This window comes from Quercus robur, chromosome 6 (genome assembly GCF_932294415.1).
Source record: "Quercus robur chromosome 6, dhQueRobu3.1, whole genome shotgun sequence".
NCBI lineage: Eukaryota > Viridiplantae > Streptophyta > Magnoliopsida > Fagales > Fagaceae > Quercus > Quercus robur.
This window is the reverse complement of record NC_065539.1, coordinates 53,816,792-53,838,841: the sequence shown is the minus strand read 5'-3', so window position 1 is coordinate 53,838,841 and position 22,050 is coordinate 53,816,792. Positions and strand designations below refer to the sequence as shown.

Here is a 22,050-nt window from a genome sequence, read left to right as displayed (position 1 = left end):
CACTAATTGACAAGTGAAATGAACATTCACTATGTGTACCTCATTTAAAAAAAAAAAAAAAATTTAAAATATATGTAAGTATTAGTAAAGAGCTTTCTTTTATTAAAAAAAAAAAAAAAAAAAAAAAAAAAAAAAAAAGCTCTGTCTTATTTTAAATTTGGAGAACAAGGATGTTAAGGTTTTCTTCTTTGCCACTGGACAATATGCTGATTTTTGTGTCCAATAGTTTGGAACCCTTGAAATTTTTTTTTTTTGAAATGTAATGATTATACATAATTTAAAATATAGTTCACACTTCACTAATTAATTGATAAAAACGTGTTAAATTATGTATAAAAAAAACACTTTAGTGTAGATTTTTTTGTTGAGAAAATAATATAATAAATTAAATTAAAGATGTAGAATTGATAAATATGATTCAAAATTTTGCTAGTTTTTTGGGTTTCAATTAGCTTAATTGGTAAAGTCTCTTATGATTGAATAAGAGATTTTAGGTTTAATCATTGCTTACACACTAAAAACCAACTGATGTTTTGATCTAATAATAAAGAGCACAATTATTATAAGCGGACGCCATAATTTGAAAATTTATTAAATTTTTTTTTACTAGTTTTAGGCATTAATATTCTAGTAAGGCCGATTAATACAAGGCCAATGAACATGTCCAAACTTGCCATGTGGCGACATTGCCACGATTGTGATTCTTTAAAAGACCAAAAACTAATATATATATATATATATATATATATTAATAGTTTAAACAATAAAACTAACATTTATGAACTTTAGGGCATATATTTATTAAGAAAGGTTCCCAAAAAAGGGAGGGACTTAGCATTAACATCCGGTATCTAAACACATTAAAATAATATATCTACACAATCAAATAATATAACCCAATACCCAAATAAAATCCAAAACCCAATAAAATATTATTTTAAAAAATACCATCTTGCTACCGTATCATCATAAAAGTAGGATAGTGCTGTAACTCAATGGTAATTTTTTTTTTTTTTTAAATTGGAAGTGCAAATAATGCAAGATTTATGGGTTTTGATGCTAAATTTTAGCATATTTGGAGCTTTAGCATGCCAGATACTGATGCTCTTAGAGCATTAGCATTGAAAAATGCTAATGCTATATCTAAGCCTTTTTTAGCATTTTATGGCTTAAAATGTGCTGCATCAAAGGATGCTAAACACAACTATTGTAAAAATTTTTACAATAGTGCTACAGTACAATTCTATCTTTAGAATTGTACTGTAGCACAATGGTATAAAAAATATATATATTTTAATCCCAAACGCCATTTCTCTCTCTTCAGTCTCTCTTCCTCATTTGCTCTCTCCGCTCTCTTCACGTTCTCTCTGCTCTTTCCTCTTCCAAACCCAAACATCATCAGCTCTGCTCTCTCCGCTCTCTTCAATCCCTCTGCTCTTTCCTCTTTCAAACCCAAACATCATCATCTCTTTCTCATCTGCTTTGTGATGTTGGGCTGTGACCGGTGCTTAAAGGAAGTGGTGGGTTTCAAACCCAAACATTTTTTGGCTGTGACCGGTGCTTAAAGGAAGTGGTGGGTATGGCTGAGGTGAGTTGTGGGTCACGGAGATCGGAGTGGGTCATGGCGTGGGTCACGGAGATCGGAGATCGGAGTGGCTGAAGTGGGTCACGGCGCGGGTCACGGCATGGGTCGCGGAGTCGGAGATCGGAGTGGGCTGAAGTGGGTTGTGGGTATGGCTAATTGGTCACGGCGTGGGTCGCGGAGATCGGAGATTGGAGATCGGAGTGGAGATCGGAGATTGGAGATCGGGTTCTATTGTGATGCTGGTTTTTTTTTTTTTTTTTTTTTTTAATTGGGATTTTTGTTCCGGTGGTTCTGTTGTGTTTGTGTTTGTGCGTGACCGGTGATGGTTGTGTTTGTGCGTGATGGTTCTGTTGTGAATTGTGATGCTGGTTTTTTTTTTTTTTTTTTTTTTTAATTGGGATTTTTGTTCCGGTGGTTCTGTTGTGTTTGTGTTTGTGCGTGACCGGTGATGGTTGTGTTTGTGCGTGATGGTTCTGTTGTGAATTGTGATGCTGGTTTTTTTTTTTTTTTTTTTTTTAATTGGGATTTTTGTTCCGGTGGTTCTGTTGTGTTTGTGTTTGTGCGTGACCGGTGATGGTTGTGTTTGTGCGTGATGGTTCTGTTGTGAATTGTGATGCTGGTTTTTTTTTTTTTTTTTTTTTCTGGCTATGACCGGTGCTTAAAGGGGTTGTGGGTGGTGGTTGGGTCCGGGGTTTGGGTCGTGTTTGGGTAGTGGTTGGGTTGTGGGTTGATCGGTGGTGGGTTGATCGGTGATGGGTCTGTGTGGTTTTGTGAGAGGAGCTGGTGCTAGAGGTTGAGGGAGGCTGAGGAAAAAAAAAAGAAACGGTTGGAAAGCCTAGGAAAGTAGAACTGAAAAAAAAAAATTGGTTAAAAAGAAATAATAAAAAAAAGATTAAAGAATAATATTTTAATAAGAATAGAGTTTTAGGATGTGGGAGGTATTGTAAAATGGGATGGTATAAGTAATAAAGTGACTTTTTGGGATGGTATAATAGTATAGGATAGCATTTTTCAATGCTAGTGCTCATTGGCCATTCAAAAATCCAAAGGCCATCATCCAAACCAAAGTAACATGTTATTCAACCAAAAAAAAAAAAAAAAAGAAAAAAAAGTGGCACGTTGAAGGCTGTGCCCCTGTGCTGTGTAGTGCAACGTGTAATAATGAATCCCAACACAATTAACAACCTTAGGGCTGTCCAAGGACTCATCAGACCCAACCCAGCCATCGCCATTGACCAAACCTAACTAGTTGCCAACTAAACTGACTGCTTTGGCAAGATATTTTAGATCCAGAAAAATTTAGGATATTTTATGGAAGATCTAGCCAAGATCTTGTCGATAATGGCCGAGATCTCACTAGTTCTGGCAAGATCTTGCTGGATTTCAACCATTTTTCAATTTTTCTCGCTAGATTTCGGTCGTTTTTCATCTTTTCTTAGTCGGATTCTTGTCATTTTCCAGATCTCCAACTCCGACTGAACTGACCACCAAGCGTTGAAGTTTGGATCCGCCCAATTTGATCAATCACTCCGGTTGGCGACAGGTTGAGATTTTGAATACCTGATCTGGTTAGGTCAATTTCGGGTTGGGCACAAATCCGACCTGAACCAACTCGTGGATAGGCTTAGACAAACTATTGACCAAAACAAAATTGCATTGTAGGACATATGCCCAAAAATACCTTCAAATTCACCTTAAATAATATGGTTAGACATGTAAAATTGCTAATTTAAAAATTCCTAAATTCTATCTAAATTATAAGATAAAAAAAAATGGTTTTTTTCTAACAACCTTTCTGCCTTTCCACATTTTAAAAAACAATATATAAGGTAAATTACATATTTGGTTCTTATCTTTTATACAATATTTCAATTTGGTCTCTAATATTTCAATTGTGTCAATTTAATCTTTAACTTTTTATGTTGTGTTAATTTAGTTTCTATCGTTATCTCTTGGATTAAAATAGCTAGCATAACTAACGACCAAAATATAAAATAAATTTATTGTTACATCAATGGAGACTAATTTTTTATTTTGGCCATTAGTCACGTCAGCAATTTTCATTTAAGAGATAATGGTAGAGACTAAGTTGACACGACTCTAAAAAGTGAGAGACCAAATTGACACAATTAAAAAGTATAAAACGTTTTTTTTTCCTCTCTCTCTCTCTCTCTTCAATTTTTTTTTTTTTTAATTTTTAAATCCTAAATTTTAAATAATCAGTTTTTCCTAACTGTCTCCCATAAAACTCTTCTACTCACAACTTCTTCTTCCTTTTTTTTTTCTTTTTTTTTTTTAATTTTTTAATTAAAAGAGAAGACAGTACTAAATTTAAAACACTCATTCCTTATCCTTATCCCTTAAAATTAGGAACATACTAGGTATCTTTATTTTATCAATCTCTAAGAGCATTCACATTAAAGATGTGAAAAATGCTAAAAGCTAAATTTAGCATCTCATTTCACAAAAATCACACCACAACAAATCTGCTATACTCAAAGTATTTAGCATCTTAGTTACAGTAGACTGCACTGTAGCTCAAATCTTATAAAAAAAAAAAGATTTTTATTACTACTCTCAGACTATTCATTCACTTTTCCTCTTTCCTTTTCTCTCACCAACTCACTATTTTCTCTCTTTTCTTCTTTCTTTCCCTATGTTGTTTCACCGGCCTTTCTCCATGAGGTGTGATTTTTCCTTGATTTGTTTTAGGATTAGGTAGTTTTTTTCATGATAATTACTTGATTTGGCATGAGTTTTCAATTTTAGGTTCAATTTTTGAGGGACCACGCTAGAGCCTACTTGATTTGGCATGGGTTTTTGGTTGGAGGTGGACGATGAAGGGTACATGCCGGTGTGTGCTGTGGTTGATTTTGGGTCACAGTGGTAGTGGTGGTGTTGAAGGTTTTTTTTTTTTTTTTTTTTTTTTCAATGGTGGGGTCTTAGTGGATTGTTTGGGTTTTTTTTTTTGGAGGAGGCTTGTGACTGTGATGATGGTTGTTTTGCCCGGTGGTGTTAGTCTATTTTAATGGGTTCTATGGTGGGTTGTTGATGATGGTTGTTTTGCCCGGTGGTGTTGATCTATTTTAATGGGTTCTATGGCGGGTTATTGATGATGGTAGTTGTTGTGGTGGTGGTTTTGTTTTGGGTTTTTTTTTCCCATGGGTTGTGGCTGCCATAGTGGTGGTAGTGGTGGCTAATGGTGGTTTTTTTTTTTTTTTTTTTGGCGGTGGGTTGTGGCTACCATGGTAGTGCTAGTTGTGGTGAATGTGGCTGACGGCTGGTTGCTATGAATTTATGTGGGAAAGTTTTATTTTATTTTAATAAGTTTTTTATAATATTTTAATGGGATGAATGCAAAAATAAAATCTTTGATGTTGAGAGGATTGTAAAGTGAGTTGTCAAAACGAATAAAGTAGCTTTTTGAGTTGCTAAATGCTAAAATTTTTCAGAGTCTTGACAAGAATGCTCTAATAGAAGTGCCGAATGGCAAAAATTTCATCTCAAATAAGAAAAAGCAAAAGCAAAGTTAATCTCTCTCTCTCCACTTCAAAATTTCTGAATTTTTTTTCATAAAACAAAAACATTGATGGTTACGCACATAGTTTGTTTACTTTATTAAAGTAAAATTCAACTAATCCTTTCTTTCTTTTTGGTTAGGAACTAGACCTCATAAAATTGAAATAGAGCACAAAGAGGAAAAGATCAGATTTGAAAATGATTCCAAAATGCTTTTTGTCCTTTGCATAAATGGGTGAGTTACCAGTATTTGTGACTATTTTCTTCATATTATCTACTGTTATTTTTTTTCCCCACTCTGATGTCTCTGTTTGTTTCCCAACAAGAAGGAAATGCATCCAAGGTGAAGGACTAGGAAGCTCTTATACAACTTGACATTGAGGAAAATCTTCAATGGTGTCTTTGTTATAGCAAATGAATTTATAATTGAAAAGCAGTGGAGCCTTATGTTACCTACCGGTAGGAGACACAAAACCTTTTCTTATTGCTATGCAATAAATATAAACACCTCCATCTCACTATCCTTATCTATTATGCCTCTCTATCTTCTTTAGAATGAACAAAAAATTTACCAGAATTTTCATAGACGCATTTGGGAGTTACACAATAATAATATATAAGAACTAGGTCTCATTGCACGCCTTCACGTGTGCTCTAAAACTCTTTCTTTTGGAGGTTATTGTCATAATTCAAAAATTGGGATAATGAAAAATTATGACACAAAGTTAAAATAAATAAAAAGAGACTCATAGCAAGATGTGGCTAGTTTAGTATGATAGGTTCAACATTATTAATATTTTATAATAGGCTATTGGATGAGTGTAGAACCGCACCGAATATGCCCTACAGAACCAAATTTCAAATGATATTAGACTTGAAAAGAGTGATTTGGTCCAAATCTAACTTTATTAGTAAGACAAATGAAAACTATAGTTTGAAAAGCATTGTAATTTTTTATTCGAAGAGAGAGGAAAGAGAGGACAACTGACGTGGGAGAGAGGGATAGCTCTGTGGTGTGTTGTCTAATTCGCAATGGCCCCACCAATTTGCATATATTTACGAACGTGCCACTGGAATACATTGTTTAAAACCTAAAAACTACTGACTTTCTAAAATAAGTTTTTAAACACCTTAATTTGAGCAACATTTTTCTAACAACTTTAAAAAAAACCATTCTACCAAACACATTGTTTTTTTGTTTTTTTTTTAAATAATAGTTTTCAGTGTTTAAATACTGAAAATTGTTATTAAAAATCTTGTACCAAATAACTTCATATATATTTTGTCTAATGTGATTCCTTTTTCTTTTTGGGTGTAAATCTACCAGAAATTCTAAAAGAAAAATTATTTTACCCAATAAGTGATTGAACTATAACAACTACCGATTCACCAATAAAAACCGAAAATTGGACCTATTTTTGATTCTTTGATCGTTTTGATTTTTAAAATGATACATATACTACGAGTTTTAAACTTATTTTTATTTTTATTTTTTAGGAACAGCTTTTTTAAAGACACATTACCTAGGTAGAGGGAGAACCAAATCATGACCACATTGCCTAGGAAGAGGGAGGTCCTAAGCCTTATGGAAGGGGCTTTGAACTCTAATTGGTGTCAGTTGAGCTCAGGCTCATTGTTAACACTAGCAATTACATAATAACTAATAAATAAAGGGTCCGATCAACATATGCGTTTAGAGCATACATTAATCATCGATTTTGAAATTTTTTTTATAAATAATTGAAAAAACTGTCAAAATAGTTAATCACTTTTTTATTTTTCCATTAAAAGTTTTCTAAAATGATTTTCTAAGAGTACACGTTAATAAAATCCATAAATAAAATATAATAGCGAATTACAAAACAATTACCTTGGACAAAATCCTTTGGTATAGGTTCGTTTTCATCTAGAGAAAAATACAGCTCCTCAAGGTTGTCGTCTTTTGCATTTTCGATCAAGTATTTTAAGAAAACCGAAGAGATGTAGACGGCAGTAACAGCCTTATCATAGACATCATTCGATGCATCAGAAGTCGATATACACTCTTGTAAACACCATGAACGGTGGATCAAAATCTTTGCAAGATTCCTTGTGTATGAATTGTTCTGTGCTGCACAGATTACCAAAAAACACACACACACACACACACAGATCAAAATAGCACATAATCAGTGAATTCCGTTAAATTATAGATCCACAACACACATATACACAATGTCATATATAGCTAACACATTAGGCATGAAATTCTTAGGTAACAGTGAGAGTAAAGAACAATTGAGGAATATGTAAACACTATGAAAGCAAAATTAAAGAGAAGAAATGAGACAGACCGAAGAGTTGGCAAGCGTGGTTAACACGGTGAGAGGGCCAGTGAAGATTGAGAGGGAGCTGGAGGAGTTTGTTCCAGAAATCGGAGGAGATAGGAAGGATTTCTCGGCGACGAAGCTTCCGATGTGGTACCCCGCCGTGTCTCGCGGACGCTCGCTGCTATCACTGCCGCGAGGTGTTGACGGCACGTCCCCCATTCAAACACAGTCACTATAACCAAAATCAATTCCTTTGAATTTTCTACTCCGCTCGCTCTCTGTGTGCACTCAGTTCCAGTCTCTGATCTCCGACTCTAAATTGAACGGCGTTTATGGCATTATTTACAGAGAGAGAGAGAGAGAGAGAGATAAGAGGTTCAGAGAGTTTGGATCGGTTGGCTTTGACAGAGACTGAAAATGAAATTCTGTGTGTAAGACACAGTTTTTTTTTTTTTTTTAAGAGATGGAGAGAGCTTGGGAATGAATGTTTATAAAGGAGACTTTAGAATCACACTGTGTGGGAGGAAGAGGAGGAATGGAGGACTTTTTGTTCCTAAGTAATGTTAGGAACACCGAATTTAGAATAATTTTGTGTCACAACTTGTTGCATGATTAGTTGTGGATGTTAAAAGTGTGTTATTGGATTATGTAGGAACATATTTTTACTAATCATAACTCACCTTGTGGCGAGTTGTAACATAAAATTATGCCAAATTCGATATTTCTAGCTTTACTCTTTTGTTTTCTCTTTGTGTTTAGAGCAATTTTTGTGTCAGGCACGATATGAGTATGATGATCCGTCCTTAATTATACACAATTTCCCCTTGATTTCTATAGATGTCTCCTCACCATGTCAAATCTTGTACATTTCATTCTTTTTTTTACAACAAATCATATTTTATAAATTTAAAATCCTACAAATTGTTACTTTATTTAAAATTTCAAACAATGTCGCATTCTATATGCTATTAAATCCAAAAAAATAAAATTTGAATTATGAAATAAACAAAATTAATAGGACAGAGCAATATTCTCAAGAAAACATTGCAAGAATTTAATATTCTCAAGAAAACCTTGCAAGAATTTAATATTCTTAAGAAAACATTGTCTATTTTCATCTGGTTACTCATCAATCAATGATCTTGAATTGTTGCCCTGATCTTCAAGATAAATAAACCGAAAATAAATACCGCTCCAATAACTAAATATAATCATACAATTAAGTCCTTGTTGCCAGAAAGAAAATTTAACAAGCTTATAAATGAATAGTGCAGAAGCATATGAAAGAAGAAATGACTGGAACAGATGAGTCCTACTTTAGTGTTGTTTACACTATGAAAGTAATTTGACCTACATTTCAAACTGACAAATAAATCATGTTGTTGATTTTCTAAATTTGTAACTATAATAGCCTATGTCAATTCAATAAATCTAGTAACACACCTTATTTAATATTCAATTTCAAAACTCGTTGAAGTGATTTACAATCATTTTTACACGAATCCATCATTTGCAGTCATCACTTCTACAAATTGTGAAATTTGATACTCTGATTAAACTTATTGATATCCATTACGTTTACAACTCACTTTGTTGAGCTTGGATTTGCCAAAACTCCAAATTGCAGCTGATTAAATGGGTGGGGCAGTCTTACACCTAAACTTGGGTTCATAGGATTCATTTGGGCTCATCCTAATTTGTCTTCCTAGTCCTTCTGCGCTTCAAAAGGCTCATATGATAATGCAAGTAGCCCATTCGTTACATTTAAATCATTTGCCTACTTTGTTGGGAGGTATAAATGATTCCACACCAGAAATAGAACACCTCCATTTATTTATTTATTTATTTTATAAAGTTTCAACTTATGACGCTTGCTTATGATGATTATTCTCTTTATTATTAGATCAACACATTAATCGGTTCTTTGGTGTAGGCATATATAGATATTTTATTTAATCATCAGAAACCTTACTAGTTAAGCTAACTAGAACCCACAACATTTATGAATACAAATATGGAAAATTATTGTTTAACACTTTTTTATATACCTTCCATACACAATATAATGCACATACTTTTATATAAGACCTATACAATTTTTAATAATGTTCTCACTCCACACATGATATATATATATATATATAGTGTATAAAGAGAGTGTGAGACAATCAAGGTCCTACAAATATTATGTCTTATTCTTAATGTTCTATTTTATACTTCATCAACTATAGTATATCATCTTTTCTTTTTTTGAAGCTATAATATATCATTTGTCTAACTTTTTTTTCCCGCTTCCTTTTGTGTGTGTTTGTTTTTCAATTTCTTTTCTTATTTTAAACTTTGGTTATATATATTGCATACACATAAATTTTAAATGGAAGTGGGGAATTTAAAATTTGGACATCTCCGTTGAAAATATTTAAAAGTGTCATATGCCTAAAAGGTCATTGGCAAACCCTATATGCCTTAGTTGACTATTAAATTTACATTACAACTAGTTATATAAGATAATGCTTAAGTTATATTATCAAATTTTAATGTAAAAAGTTTGCAAGCTGACATTATAATATATGTGATTTATTTTATATTGAAAATAAATTAAATAATTATTTTTTTAATTAATTTTTGTTAGTAATGTTAGAAAATTATAAATTTTATTACATTAGTCTTATAAAGTGTCTACTTTTAAGCACAACATGCCATAAGTATTTGAAAAAAAATGATTTATTATGTTGACGCTAATCTAATTTGTCAAGAATCCATAGTCAACCCCAAAATTTTGAAATAAGACTATTATTGTTGTATGTTGCACTAATTACCACATACATTATTATATATGTTTCGAAAGTTTTTTATGGGTAAATTGATAATAACTATAGCATTCTTTATTTTATTATACAAATAGAAGAGTTTAAGTGAATTAAAAGGTCTCTCTCTCTCTCATATTAGTTTGTAAGCCTAACTTCTTTTTTGAACTACCCAGCAAAATATTTTGTTTTGTAAGAATAACTTAATAAAATTTTTAAGTTACTGGCTCTTGATCAATTTTGTTTTACAAAATGGAAAGAAAAAACTCTGGCAGCTCTTTACACAATGCTCATGCACAGCATGTGCAACCTTATCTCTTTAGCTGATCAGCAGACAGTGCAGCATTCTATGCCATCTAACTCAACTTCAGGCAGGGTGGCTGTGGCAGTAGCACCATGAAAATCTAGGTGACTTAAAAAGTAAGCTATTGTTCCAGCTTTCTCTTTTGCCCATAAAAGGATGAAAAGGATTACCAAACCTTTCTTTAAGAGCTGCACAAGCACAACAATATGCTCCACTTGCTTATTAAAAAATAAAAATAAAAATGCTCCACTTGTGTTCTGCTGTGTGGTTGGACATCCCAACCGCAAAAAAATGATAATTAATAAGAGTGCTGGACGAATGATCTCTCTCTCTCTCGGTGTAACCCTAACACTGGGGACTGTACAATGATCTGTCACTGGTCTTTTCAAAATAGAGACATTGACGCTGTCAACACTTTTTGAGTCTATATATTCACTATTGTGACCCCCAGAAATAGAATGTCCTAGATTGTAAAGGAACAAATATTTTGTAAACAAAAATTATTAATAATCCTACACACGTACAGCTCACGAGAATAATGGTTTTATATTTATAATAAATTACATAAAAAACACGCCCCTAATTAAAGTCCAAACACTTCTACCAGCTTCTTCAACGTGTTTTGAAATGCAACTAATTAAAATTTCAAAGCTAATTAACTTTTAATCATTTTGCTGATCGAGACCCACCATAATCCACAACCTTCAGGAAACTGATTATTAGAAAAAGTGATTGGCAAAAAAAAGAAAAGATTATTAGAAAAGCGTAAAGTGCAAAAAAGAAACTGTAAAATATTAGCGACAATATACCTTAAAATCTTTGATGGTTGAATAAGAGATCCGAGCTTCAATCTCCGTTTACACTAAAAACCAATTGGTGTCTTGGTCTAATGATGAAGAACATAATTATCAGAAACGGACGTCATAAGTTTAAACTATATCTCAAATGACTACATATTTAAATACTCATTTCTATAAGTTTACGGTATGCTCATTGAAGAGTTTATAATAATAATAATAATAATAATAAATAAATAAATAAAGAGATAATGTTAGAATAATTATTAAATTAAAATTTCTAAAAGTATAAACTTTTTGGAATAGTAATTATTAATTAATAGTTTATCATGATATCAGAGCATATGATTGCTCCAAAACAAATTAACCAAAACAAATCTACACAAAAAAAAAAAAAAAAAAAAAAAAAAAAAAGAAGAAGAAAGAGGAGGAAAGGAGTGAAAAGGAAACACATTAATGATTAATATGGTTTGATTATGGTGGCTTAAATCCATGTGATGTATAAAGCTAGCATAAATGACTACGTCTTTAACATTTACGTATATTTTTGCAACATACTTACTAATTAAAGGCTTACATATAGGAAATAAGACGAAGCAAACATAGTGAAGTTTTAGGAAATTACAAGTGTAATATTAATATAAATAGAAATATTTTGTCCCATTTATATAGATAATATATAAATACAAAGCACGAATAATACCAGTAATGGTAATAAGTACAGTACAAGTGTAATACAGGTAATACCAATACAATTTAGTACGGGTAATACTCTTAACAAGAATGACAAATCAAGACAGCAAGAAATTCGAACATACTAATCACCGCCAGCAAATAATATGATTATTAATTTTAGGGGAAAAGAGAGAGAGAGAGAGAGAGAGGAGATGGAGACCAAAGAGACTTTTTTTTTTTTTTTTTTTGAGAAGGAGACCTAAGAGACATGATATTGAAAGGAACCTATATAATATAAAATTCTGGATAATTCCATAAAATAAGCAATGGCTGAATGACATTGTTTCTGCTTACTCCCTTGGAGAACATACTATAAACTGTAAATGAATTGGCGTTCCTGGTCAATAACAAGAAACCCATATAGAATATTTCACGGATTTTGCAACCAAGACCTAAATAAACAACAGACAAGAAAATGGATAGTCAGATTAGATAGCTAGGGAGGACTCCTGCCACCAGAGGCGGAGCCAGGAATTTTTGTTTGGAGAGGCTAAGTTGCAATGTTAATATATTTATCAAGACAACTTCCACACATATATATACACACACGCGCACTTTTTTATTATATTTACATACATATATATATACACACACTTTTTTATTTGATAAGTTATATATATACACACACCTAACAAACAAAAAAAAAATTTAGTATTTTCAATCAAAATTATTTTTGACAGCAATCTTTCATAAAATAAAATTCATTTTTTTCCATTTTCATAGTCAAATTCTTAAAAAGTTTTATTTTAAATACAAATTATCAAATTTTATGCTAAAGTAAATAAAAAATCTTTCAATTGAACTAATGAAATTTTCAAAAACATGAATGATCCAAAACTTGGAGGAATAAGTTAGTCTCCAAACATATTTAAAGCTACCTTACTTTAACCCATTATATGGTAACTAAAGACACATTTCATATGTAGTTTTAGTGACAAATTTTTTTTAATGAGTCAATAACTTGTTAATCGCCACATAAAGGGTTAAAAAAATAGATTCAAACATGTTTGATACCAAACTTTATCAAATATTTAATAGATATAAGAGCATATTTTACAATAAAAAATAGAATTGTGAAAAATAAAGTTATATCTCTATAACTATTAGACCAATTATTTTTTTTAAGAGTATTATTGGACTAATTCAAATATTTGAGGAAGCCAACTCTTATTTTTGTAGACTAAATTTTGAAAACATTAAAATAATTGTATATATATTTTTAAAATTTTCAAAATTTTGGGGGGCCATGCCCCCACCCTTACACATACCTCCGCCCCTGCCTACCACAACTAGCTCATTGGAGAAACAAATAAAAACAACCCAATTATTGATTTTCTAATTAGGCAATAATTATCTCAAACATAAGATATATGCACTTTACTTCTCAAAGTGTATGACTCTACGGTATGTTGTATGAGACCCACACATTGTAAAAATAATAATGCATATATTCAATACATGAGATACCCACATATTGTAAAGTCACATACTTTAAGAGAAAGAATATATATATATATATATATATATTTAATTCATGAAATACCTTTTCTTATTTAGAACTAGATGCCTAGTAGCCCATATGCTCAGCCAACACATCTAAATCTTCATCATTTTCTTGATCAACACTCATTACACTAATTTCTTCTTCAATACCCTCGTTTAGCAAATTTTCCCAAAGCCCCTCATCAAAGTCCTTAATCCTATCCCTACTTTCATGTTCCCCTCCTCTCTCTATATGTTCTTCCTCTGGGTTATTTTGGCATCCACTTAGTCCATGCATGTCCATAGCAAGTCTATCCAGCTCTGAAACTTCAAACTCAGACATATCACCAAAATCATGAGGCTCAACCTTAACAAAGTTTCCTTCTCCACCTCGGCCTAAAACGCCAATTTCAAGGTCACTAGGCCCTTGATCAATAGGTTGCCTTCTCTTTTTCGTTATTGTATCTTGGAGTTCCTTTCTTCTTTCCTTCTGCTGATCTAATTGTTGTAAAAAGTTGGGATTCTGCATTGCTCTTGCCAAGAAATTCATCATCTGTTGCTGTTTCCCTTCTGTCTTTCTAAGTCTATCCTCCATTGATTGGATGTAATTTCTAGTATTTTGTTGTTGTTGTCTAAGCTTCACCAATTCCACCATTAGAACCTGCTTGTCACGCTTCAGCCGATCGATTTCTCCATCTAATCCAAAACTTCCAACTTCAACACAAGCATCCAGAGCCTGCTGTGAACCCTGAAGTTGAATTGTCCTCCTTCTCCTAATATTCTTTAAAAGATGCTTTTGTCCTCTTAGAAACCCTTCATTAGCAAACTCCCATCTATCTGGATCAACCTTCCTAAAGCCCTACATAAATCAAAGTCCTTCTTCATGGTCACATTTATAAAGAAGTTCATTGTAACATTCAATGGAGAGTTGTACTAAATCTAAGAGCCTTCAATAGCTACACATAATAACACTGAAACATCTAAGTTTTTAGCAATTTTTACGAGGCAGCAATGACCATATGCTAAATCAGCTTAATAATACTTTGCTTTTGAAGTCATTAAACAACCAAAATGTCCAAATTAAGTAACCCATTAAACAAAGAGAAAAAGGAGAGACCAATCAAATGATTCAAATCTATCAACATATAACAAAGAAAGAAAGTTAACAAAAATAGCAGATTCATTCTAGTTGTTTGTGAACATAAATGAACATGTAAAATTATTGTAACACTTCTCAAAAAAGATAACTTTATCATTCATTCTAGGTTTTTTTTTTTTTAAAAAAAAAAAAATAAATAAAAATCTTACATAAGTGTTGAGCTGCCTGACAAAGCTAGAGAAATTGTTGTGCTTAAAGTATCTGGGAAGAAGAGTCATGGCAAATGCCTGAGGATCCCACACAACAAAGCTGTTGTTCCCTCTACTCCACGAAACAACATGATTTGTGGTCGAGTCCTCAACGATGTCATAGGTTTTGGTAAGAAAAGGAGGAGGCCCCGTTTCATGAATTCCCTCCATTGGTTGAGGAGGCTGAACCATAGATGAGGTCCGGGTGCCTAAAAAAGATGAACTTGCTTCTCTAAACTTTTCCTTCACTCGGCCTTGAGGATTCATGATTTAAATACCCACAAAGAGGATAAACTGTGATCTGGGTTTGATTTGGTTTTTGGTGCCTAATCACTATATATGCAGGTGGAACAGGAACAATGCAGTTGAACCTCAACTTCTCAAGGTAGGATATTTATAGATCATAAAATTGTGTTTCTTCCAAATGGGGTTCTTGGAATGAAGGTTGAGAATAATAGTAACAGCTATAATATAAGTAGAAAAAGAAAGATTGGATTTATATATAAGGAGGAATCAGAAGATATTGTACTATATATATCAACATAGAAGGAGAAGCAATAAATATGAACTGACCTTGTAGATCAAAGCCTGGAAAGAAGAAAGGTAAGAGAGAGCTTATGGAGGCCAAGAATGGGGAGAGGAATTAGAAATCACTTAGAAATAAGGAAGTAAACGTAAATATGACGTCTTGAATTTATAAATAGTTGGTGGCAAAAATGGCTACTACCACTGTTTAGCAAAACAAATTAATAATTTACCACTGTTTTGAAAATATGTAAAGATTTATTAATTTTTTGAAACTTAAGTTTGTGAAACTCGAGTTCCAAAAACTAGAGTTTTTTGAAAAAAATATATTCTAAAAAATTTTCAAAATTTTTCCATGGTACTTGAGCTTCACGAACTCGAGTACCATATAAAACTCGATTTCATCATACTCAAGTATAAAAAAAGTGACAGATCCCTACATATTTTCAGAATAATAGTAGATTGCAACATTATTTGCAAAAATATGCTATTTGGTTATTTTTGCCAATAGCTGGTAATATTTTTATCTTGGTGTTTTTTTTTTTTTTTTTTTTTTTTTGACTTTCTTTTTTTTAGACAGACACGACAAGATTAGATGAGAAAGTGATGGTGCAAAGAAAACCGAAATAGGCAATGAGACATTTTCCTCCCTCCTCAATGCCTCGTTTCTTTCTCCTTTGGCAAAGCTATTTGGGCAGTGACACTCTTGACATTTATTTAGTCCAGTGTCCAGCCTCAAAGATAAAAAGGTTGTAGAGTGTGATTGCACGTATAAGTGTGTATTTGGAAGAAAGTTTATTTTCATCCATTTATTTAATTTTATAAAATATTACAAATTTTCCAACAAAATAGTTAGACCTAATAATAAATATGATTAGTATTACTTCAATGACTTGATAAATGATTATGTGTGATTTTTTTAATAATTGGTGACACATTAGCTTGTAAGGCTTATGTAATAAAAGTTATAGTATCTCTAGTATCACATAGTATTTGTTTATTGTGTGAGTGCATGTTTTGCATTTTAAAAGGTGATTGTATGGGAATTGGGCCCCCGATATAGGGCTTGGGCCCTTGAACCTGTGTTTCTCGAGCCCAAGCCCCACAGCACGTCATACAACCATCCTCGTACTTGGACCCTAAGCCTTGGCCCAGATTCCTCCAAGCACAATTTGGGCCCAGGAACTCGAAGCAAGACCACAGTGAACACCTAAAGCAAACCCCCCCGATCATTTTTGACCTGGATGGGAGAGTCCTTGCCCGGAGGCGTACCATGCCCAGCTACCCGGTCGTGCATTTAACAACGTCACTACTGAGCAGACATCGGAAGTGGGAATCAGTTCCAATGTCACTCCCACAATTCTGATGAAACATCCACTTTGAGATGATGGAATTGGACCTCCCTTCACACTAAGAGGGAGAAGAAATCATAACTCCTCCACTCATCCTAGCCTATTAATAGGAGGAGAGAGTGAGGAAAAGGGGATTGGTAATTATGGGAAGAGTGCTAAGAAAATAGAGTAAACACTTAGAGAGAGCAAGTGAGTGATTCTGTTAGGAAGAGAAAAAGGCACGAGGGAATAGAAGTATATTTGGGTCTGCTGAACATAGGACCACCCATAGTAGGAAACCCAAAAGCCCACAAAACAAATAGATTGTGAACCCAAGTAGAGGTTAAACCCAATAGCCATATATTTTGGGTACGCACAATGATATTTCACAAGATTGTACATTCTATTTTGAGATGAAAATAAGTTCATCCAAACCAATATTAAGAATTTCAAAAAATAGTTCTACTATTCAATTTTAATTAAGGCAATTTCCCACCAAATAAGGCACACCATATATACTCAAAAAATACCTTCTCCAAATATTTCTCACCAACTAAGGTATGCAACCTCACATTTTAAGACTACCATTTTCATTAATTTCTTCTTCTCCTACTAGTTTATTGACTTAACCATTAGAGCCTCCTTGGCCAATCTAGTTTGCTTAAGTCCGAATTGAGATTTCTTTTTCTCAATAAGGTATCTCTTAGATTTTAAGGATTTGTCATTGTTTGGTTCTTATTGAAGTGCTTGTTGTGGTTTCACAAGTCAGTCTCATGACTTCCACTTGAGTAATCAAGAAATATCTTAGTCCGAGGATTAGAAACATTAAGTAACACATACACACATAAACTATCTCACACACTTCGTTTTTATTTCAATGAAATTATTTAATTTTTTAAAATAATTATTAAGATGACTTATTATGACAATATGTTAAAAAAGGAATAGTTAATTTTTTAGAACATGCTAAAATTGAGTATAAAATTTATTGTTTAAGTTTATACTTGAATTTTTTATAAGAAAATTGTGATTAGTTTCAAATAGATTAGAAGTAGTCTTAAATAATTTTGAAATAGAATGTGCTAAAAGTAAGTTTTGATTAGCATAATACATAGCAAAAAAGTTAGAGCACATGCAAAATCTAATTGGAATGGCACTTGACATAAAATTAAAGTGCAATCAAAATCAAATTTTGATAAATATTTATTGAATATTGACTTGAAAATATATAGCAAAAGAAAAAAAATTAAATTAAAATTTTCAAAATATTAAAAAATATATATAAATCCATTGAAAGTATTGAATTAATAAAATATTAAAACATCAACTACCGTAGAAACTATTACTTGAAGAGAAATGATATGTTCACAATATTTTCACAACAAATTTTAAGTGGCAAGTTGTTACTAGTTGTTATTGTTGGGGCAAAAAAATAATCTTAGTGTTAGATTCAAATTTGAAACGATAGCAACTAACCACCTATGATTTGTTGCGAAAATGTTGTAAAAATGTTGTGGACGTAGCACCCTCTCATTAATTGAAATCTCTAATCTTTAGAGGATCTCAGCCTCATTGGATTATTTAAGGTTACTAATATTTTTAATATTTAAGATCTTAGAGTGTATTTGGATGATGAGTTAGTTTTATTGGATTACTTTGTGTAAAACAATTGTGGATAAAAATAAATTATACTTAAATATGATATTTTTATATAAATCAAATAAACTAAATAAGACTATTACAAACTGGGCCTAACTAGCTATTAGCTAATCCTTTTTTTTATATATATAATAATAATATGATAATTATAATAGGGAAGAGGGATTTAAATCCTAAATGTTTGAATTAAAAACACTAAGAAGTGTAAATTGGTGGGTTGATGAGTTGCATGTATTAATATATACAATTTATGAAAATAGTGGGCATATATGATGGCTGTTATTAGCCAATCCTAAACAATATAATTTTTTGGGATTTTATTTCAACTAAATTTTTGGACATAAAATTTTGTAATTATATTTTACCATCATTGAAGTGACATATATTCCTTCTCCAAAAAAAAGTGACATATACGTGCATGTGTTAGTATATATAAAATTTATATCAATAGTGGGTTGATGGATAATAATAATATTGTTTTATTCATAAATTGCTACCTTAATGATAATGTAAAAAGAGAATACAAATTTTTGTATTCCTAAATAATTACTAAATTGGATTGAGATCCAATACAATAGCTATTGCACCAAACAATACCAAACAATACCACTTTTAGAGATTGAGATTGAAACTTGAAAAGTTTATTTTTAATCTTAATCTTTAAGATCAAAATTTTTAAACTTTCAAAACTTTTTCCGTTGTACTTTTATATATTGATACGTTTAATTTTAATCTCTCAAAATAAAATGGTAGTTATATGTTGCAATATTCCTAATTATTACATATATACCAGATTCGAACAACAAAAAACTGCCATGTGTTAAAACACAATCACAGAATATTGGAGCTTTGTAGAATTGCAGCTTAAAAGGGCCAAAATGGACATTTTCCCCTTTCGCCCAAAAGATGTAGCATAATACCCCTGTTCTGAAACTATCTAGCAAAATGCCCATGTTTTGAAATTTGATTTTCTAAAAATCGAGTTTCAATGAAAAACTCGATTTGATGAAAATCGAGTAATGTGAGAAATTTTACATGGAACTCGAGTTCCATGTATTTTTTTTATTTATTAAAGTTTGATTTCACATAACTCGATTTTCCAAAAATTGAATTTTTCATTGAAACTCGATTTTGGAAAATCGAGTTTAAAACAGGGGCATTTTGTTGGAAAGTTTTAGCGAAAGAGGCAAATGCCCATTTTGGCCGCTTAAAAGACTTTATTTGTTAGGTGTGTGATGGAAGGTATGAAGTAAGGAAGGAAGGTTGTCCACATAAATATCTTATCAGCATAATATTATGGGGAATAGATCACACCAACTTGTATTATAATATTGTGCCATTATGTCATAGAATCGAGGTCCATTTTTATTGGACCCACTTCTAGTGAACAAATTCATGAAGAAGATGTCTCTCACTCGCCTTTGTGTTAGAATCCCTTTCCCTCTCCCTTGTATGTGTGTGTGTGTTTGTTTCTCCAAAAAAAAAAAAAAAAGGATGTCTCTCACTCAACTTTTAACATAATAACTAATTAGAGAGCCTCAATTGAGACCATTGAAATCTGATGCTATGTAAAAAATGAATGAGGGAAATTGTAGTCAATTCATGATGTTTCCATTATCAGAATTAAACTTTAAATCCTTTTCTTTATTGTAACTATCGAATTATCAAAAAAGAAAAGACAAAAAAAAGGTGTCCTAAAATGGTAAATATAGTAGGCCCTATTAAGGTTGATTAGCATTGAATTTATAAAGCGTTGCTTGGCGTAGATGTGTCAAATTCATTGCTTCATTGCTTCAATGTTCAAACATTATACTAATTGATTGATCAATAATCCTAGGAACATCTTAGAATTGAAGAAAAAAGAAGAAGAAAGAATTAAAAGTAACATTAGTAGAAGTATAAAAAAATGACATGAAAATAAGGAAGTAACATAAAATATGACTTGAATAAAATAAAATGTTGAAAAAAAATACATGTAGCCGACTTTGACTAATCTAAAGAGGATTTATAGCTAACCCTTTAAGTATAGGACTAATACTTGGTGGTTATTAAGGTGTTGTACTATAAATTTGTGATTGATGCTAACATTATTTGTACGTGCCAAAAGTGAGATGGATGGGCCGAGCCTCACTTGGGCTCACAATCTATTTGTAATATGGGCTTGGATTTCCTACTTTGGGTAGTTCCTTATACAAATACCCAACAGAGCTGCCTCTCCATCTGAATTATTTTACTTTCTCTCTCTACTGTTACTGCACTAGGCTGATACTTTCTCACTCCTACTCTTAGTTTCCTTCAGAACCTTTCAACAACCCCCCTTTCATCCTTAGCTTCTCATATTTATAGCCAAAAATTAGTGGGGAGTTATGATTACTTTTGTGGTTAGTAGAAAGGAGGTCCAATATCATTATCCTTAAGTGGGTGTTTAGTTGGGAGTGAGGTGTGGTAAGAGTGGCATTGAAACTGGTTCTCCCCTCAGGAGGGATGTTCGGCAGCAATACTTCCCCAGGTGATACCGAGTCGCCGGGATACAGCATTCCCGAGCATTCCTGCCCTCGTCTGAGATGTGATTTGCCGGGAAACTCCCGGGTTGTGAACTAAGATGAGCATATATTACAATGGCTCGCTTAATAGGTTTTGGATCGGGCATAGTGACATGAGGCTCGGGTCCACGGCCTTAGCAGGCCCTAAGCCCATCTTCTGACAGGGGTGTCGGGACCATAGGCCACACTGTAAAGCTGGGGTTCAAGGCCCAAATAGGCTTGGAAGTCCCGTGCTGTACATTATTGTTTATTGATTTGGTAAAACCTAATGGGAAGTAAAAATTTAGAAGCATGGACAATTAAACATGGATATAGTTTTCCTCTAAGCCATTATGTGACAAGTGAAACGAACATCCACTATGTGTACCTCATTAAAAAAAAAAAAAAACATTTAAAATATATATAAGTATTAATAAAGATGTCTCTTTTATATAAACAAAACCTCCGTCTTATTTTATATTTGGAGAACAGGTATGTTAAGGTTTTCTTCTTTGCCACTAGACAATATGCTGATTTTTGTGTCCAAGAGTTTGGAACCTTCACACACACACAAAAAATTGAAATATAATGATTAAACATAATTTAAAAGAATAATGCTACATTAACAAACTATTTTACAACATTTTTATAAACTATTGATGTGATAAATTCTTACTAGTTTTAATTTGAACCCACTACTAACATCATATTTTTATTTACTAATAATTATTTGAAAAATGCTAAAACCGCATAAGCAATTTGTAAAAATATTGTAAAATAATTTGTGTATGTAATATTACTCAATTTAAAATATAGTTCACACTTCACTAATTAATTGATAAAGAGGTCGTAAATTGTGTATAAAAGAAACACTTTAGTGTAGATTTTTTGATGAGAAAATAATGTAAATTTTTAATTAAAGGTATAATTTTTGTGGTTTTCAAAAAAAGATATAATTTTTTTGTGTGTGTGTATATAATGTTTTATTTATATTTATATTAAAAGTTTGTTATATTTAACTTGGCTTTGCTCCTGTATTAGTAAAGCATCATTCCGTATGGATTCAAACTCGTTGAAAAGTGAAGAATTGATAAATCTAATTCAAAATCTTGCTGGTTTTAGGGATTA

The 22,050-nt window shown here is 32.1% G+C and overlaps 1 protein-coding gene and 2 long non-coding RNA genes across 7 annotated transcripts; 1 reads left to right on the top strand and 2 right to left on the bottom strand.

Annotated features, from left to right (window-relative positions):
• Positions 1-5,018: 5,018 nt before the first annotated feature.
• LOC126689518 (uncharacterized) lies at positions 5,019-5,610 on the top strand. Of its 2 annotated transcripts, none has more exons than XR_007644543.1 (3): positions 5,019-5,113; positions 5,246-5,339; positions 5,434-5,610. It is a non-coding gene; the product is annotated as an uncharacterized LOC126689518 (long non-coding RNA). The 2 variants fall into 2 exon arrangements; XR_007644544.1 differs by having other exon boundaries at positions 5,431-5,610.
• Positions 5,611-6,859: 1,249 nt separating this feature from the next.
• On the bottom strand, positions 6,860-7,978 carry LOC126689517 (uncharacterized). The gene is made up of 2 exons (XR_007644541.1): positions 7,438-7,978; positions 6,860-7,214 (listed from the first exon to the last, which is right to left on the bottom strand). It is a non-coding gene; the product is annotated as an uncharacterized LOC126689517 (long non-coding RNA).
• Positions 7,979-10,423: 2,445 nt separating this feature from the next.
• Positions 10,424-15,534, bottom strand: LOC126689515 (heat stress transcription factor A-6b-like). 4 transcript variants are annotated; one of them, XM_050384754.1, is made up of 3 exons: positions 14,847-15,534; positions 13,600-14,397; positions 10,424-10,784 (listed from the first exon to the last, which is right to left on the bottom strand). In XM_050384754.1, the coding sequence occupies exons 1-2, from the start codon at positions 15,150-15,152 to the stop codon at positions 13,624-13,626; spliced, it is 1,080 nt and encodes a 359-aa protein (XP_050240711.1). In that variant the 5' UTR covers positions 15,153-15,534; the 3' UTR covers positions 10,424-10,784; positions 13,600-13,623. The 4 variants fall into 4 exon arrangements, with proteins under 4 accessions (XP_050240711.1, XP_050240713.1, XP_050240712.1 ...); XM_050384756.1 differs by having other exon boundaries at positions 10,424-10,781; XM_050384755.1 differs by lacking the exon at positions 10,424-10,784 and adding an exon at positions 11,049-11,410.
• Between the last annotated feature and the right edge of the window lie 6,516 nt (positions 15,535-22,050).

Bases quoted from the DNA above. Each gene is read 5' to 3' on its own strand.
- LOC126689515 (XM_050384754.1), bottom strand. From the start codon at position 15,152: ATGAATCCTCAAGGCCGAGTGAAGGAAAAGTTTAGAGAAGCAAGTTCA. The intron at 14,398-14,846 runs GTAAGATTTTTA...TGATTTATGTAG, and splicing joins TCAGGCAGCTCAACACTTAT to GGCTTTAGGAAGGTTGATCC.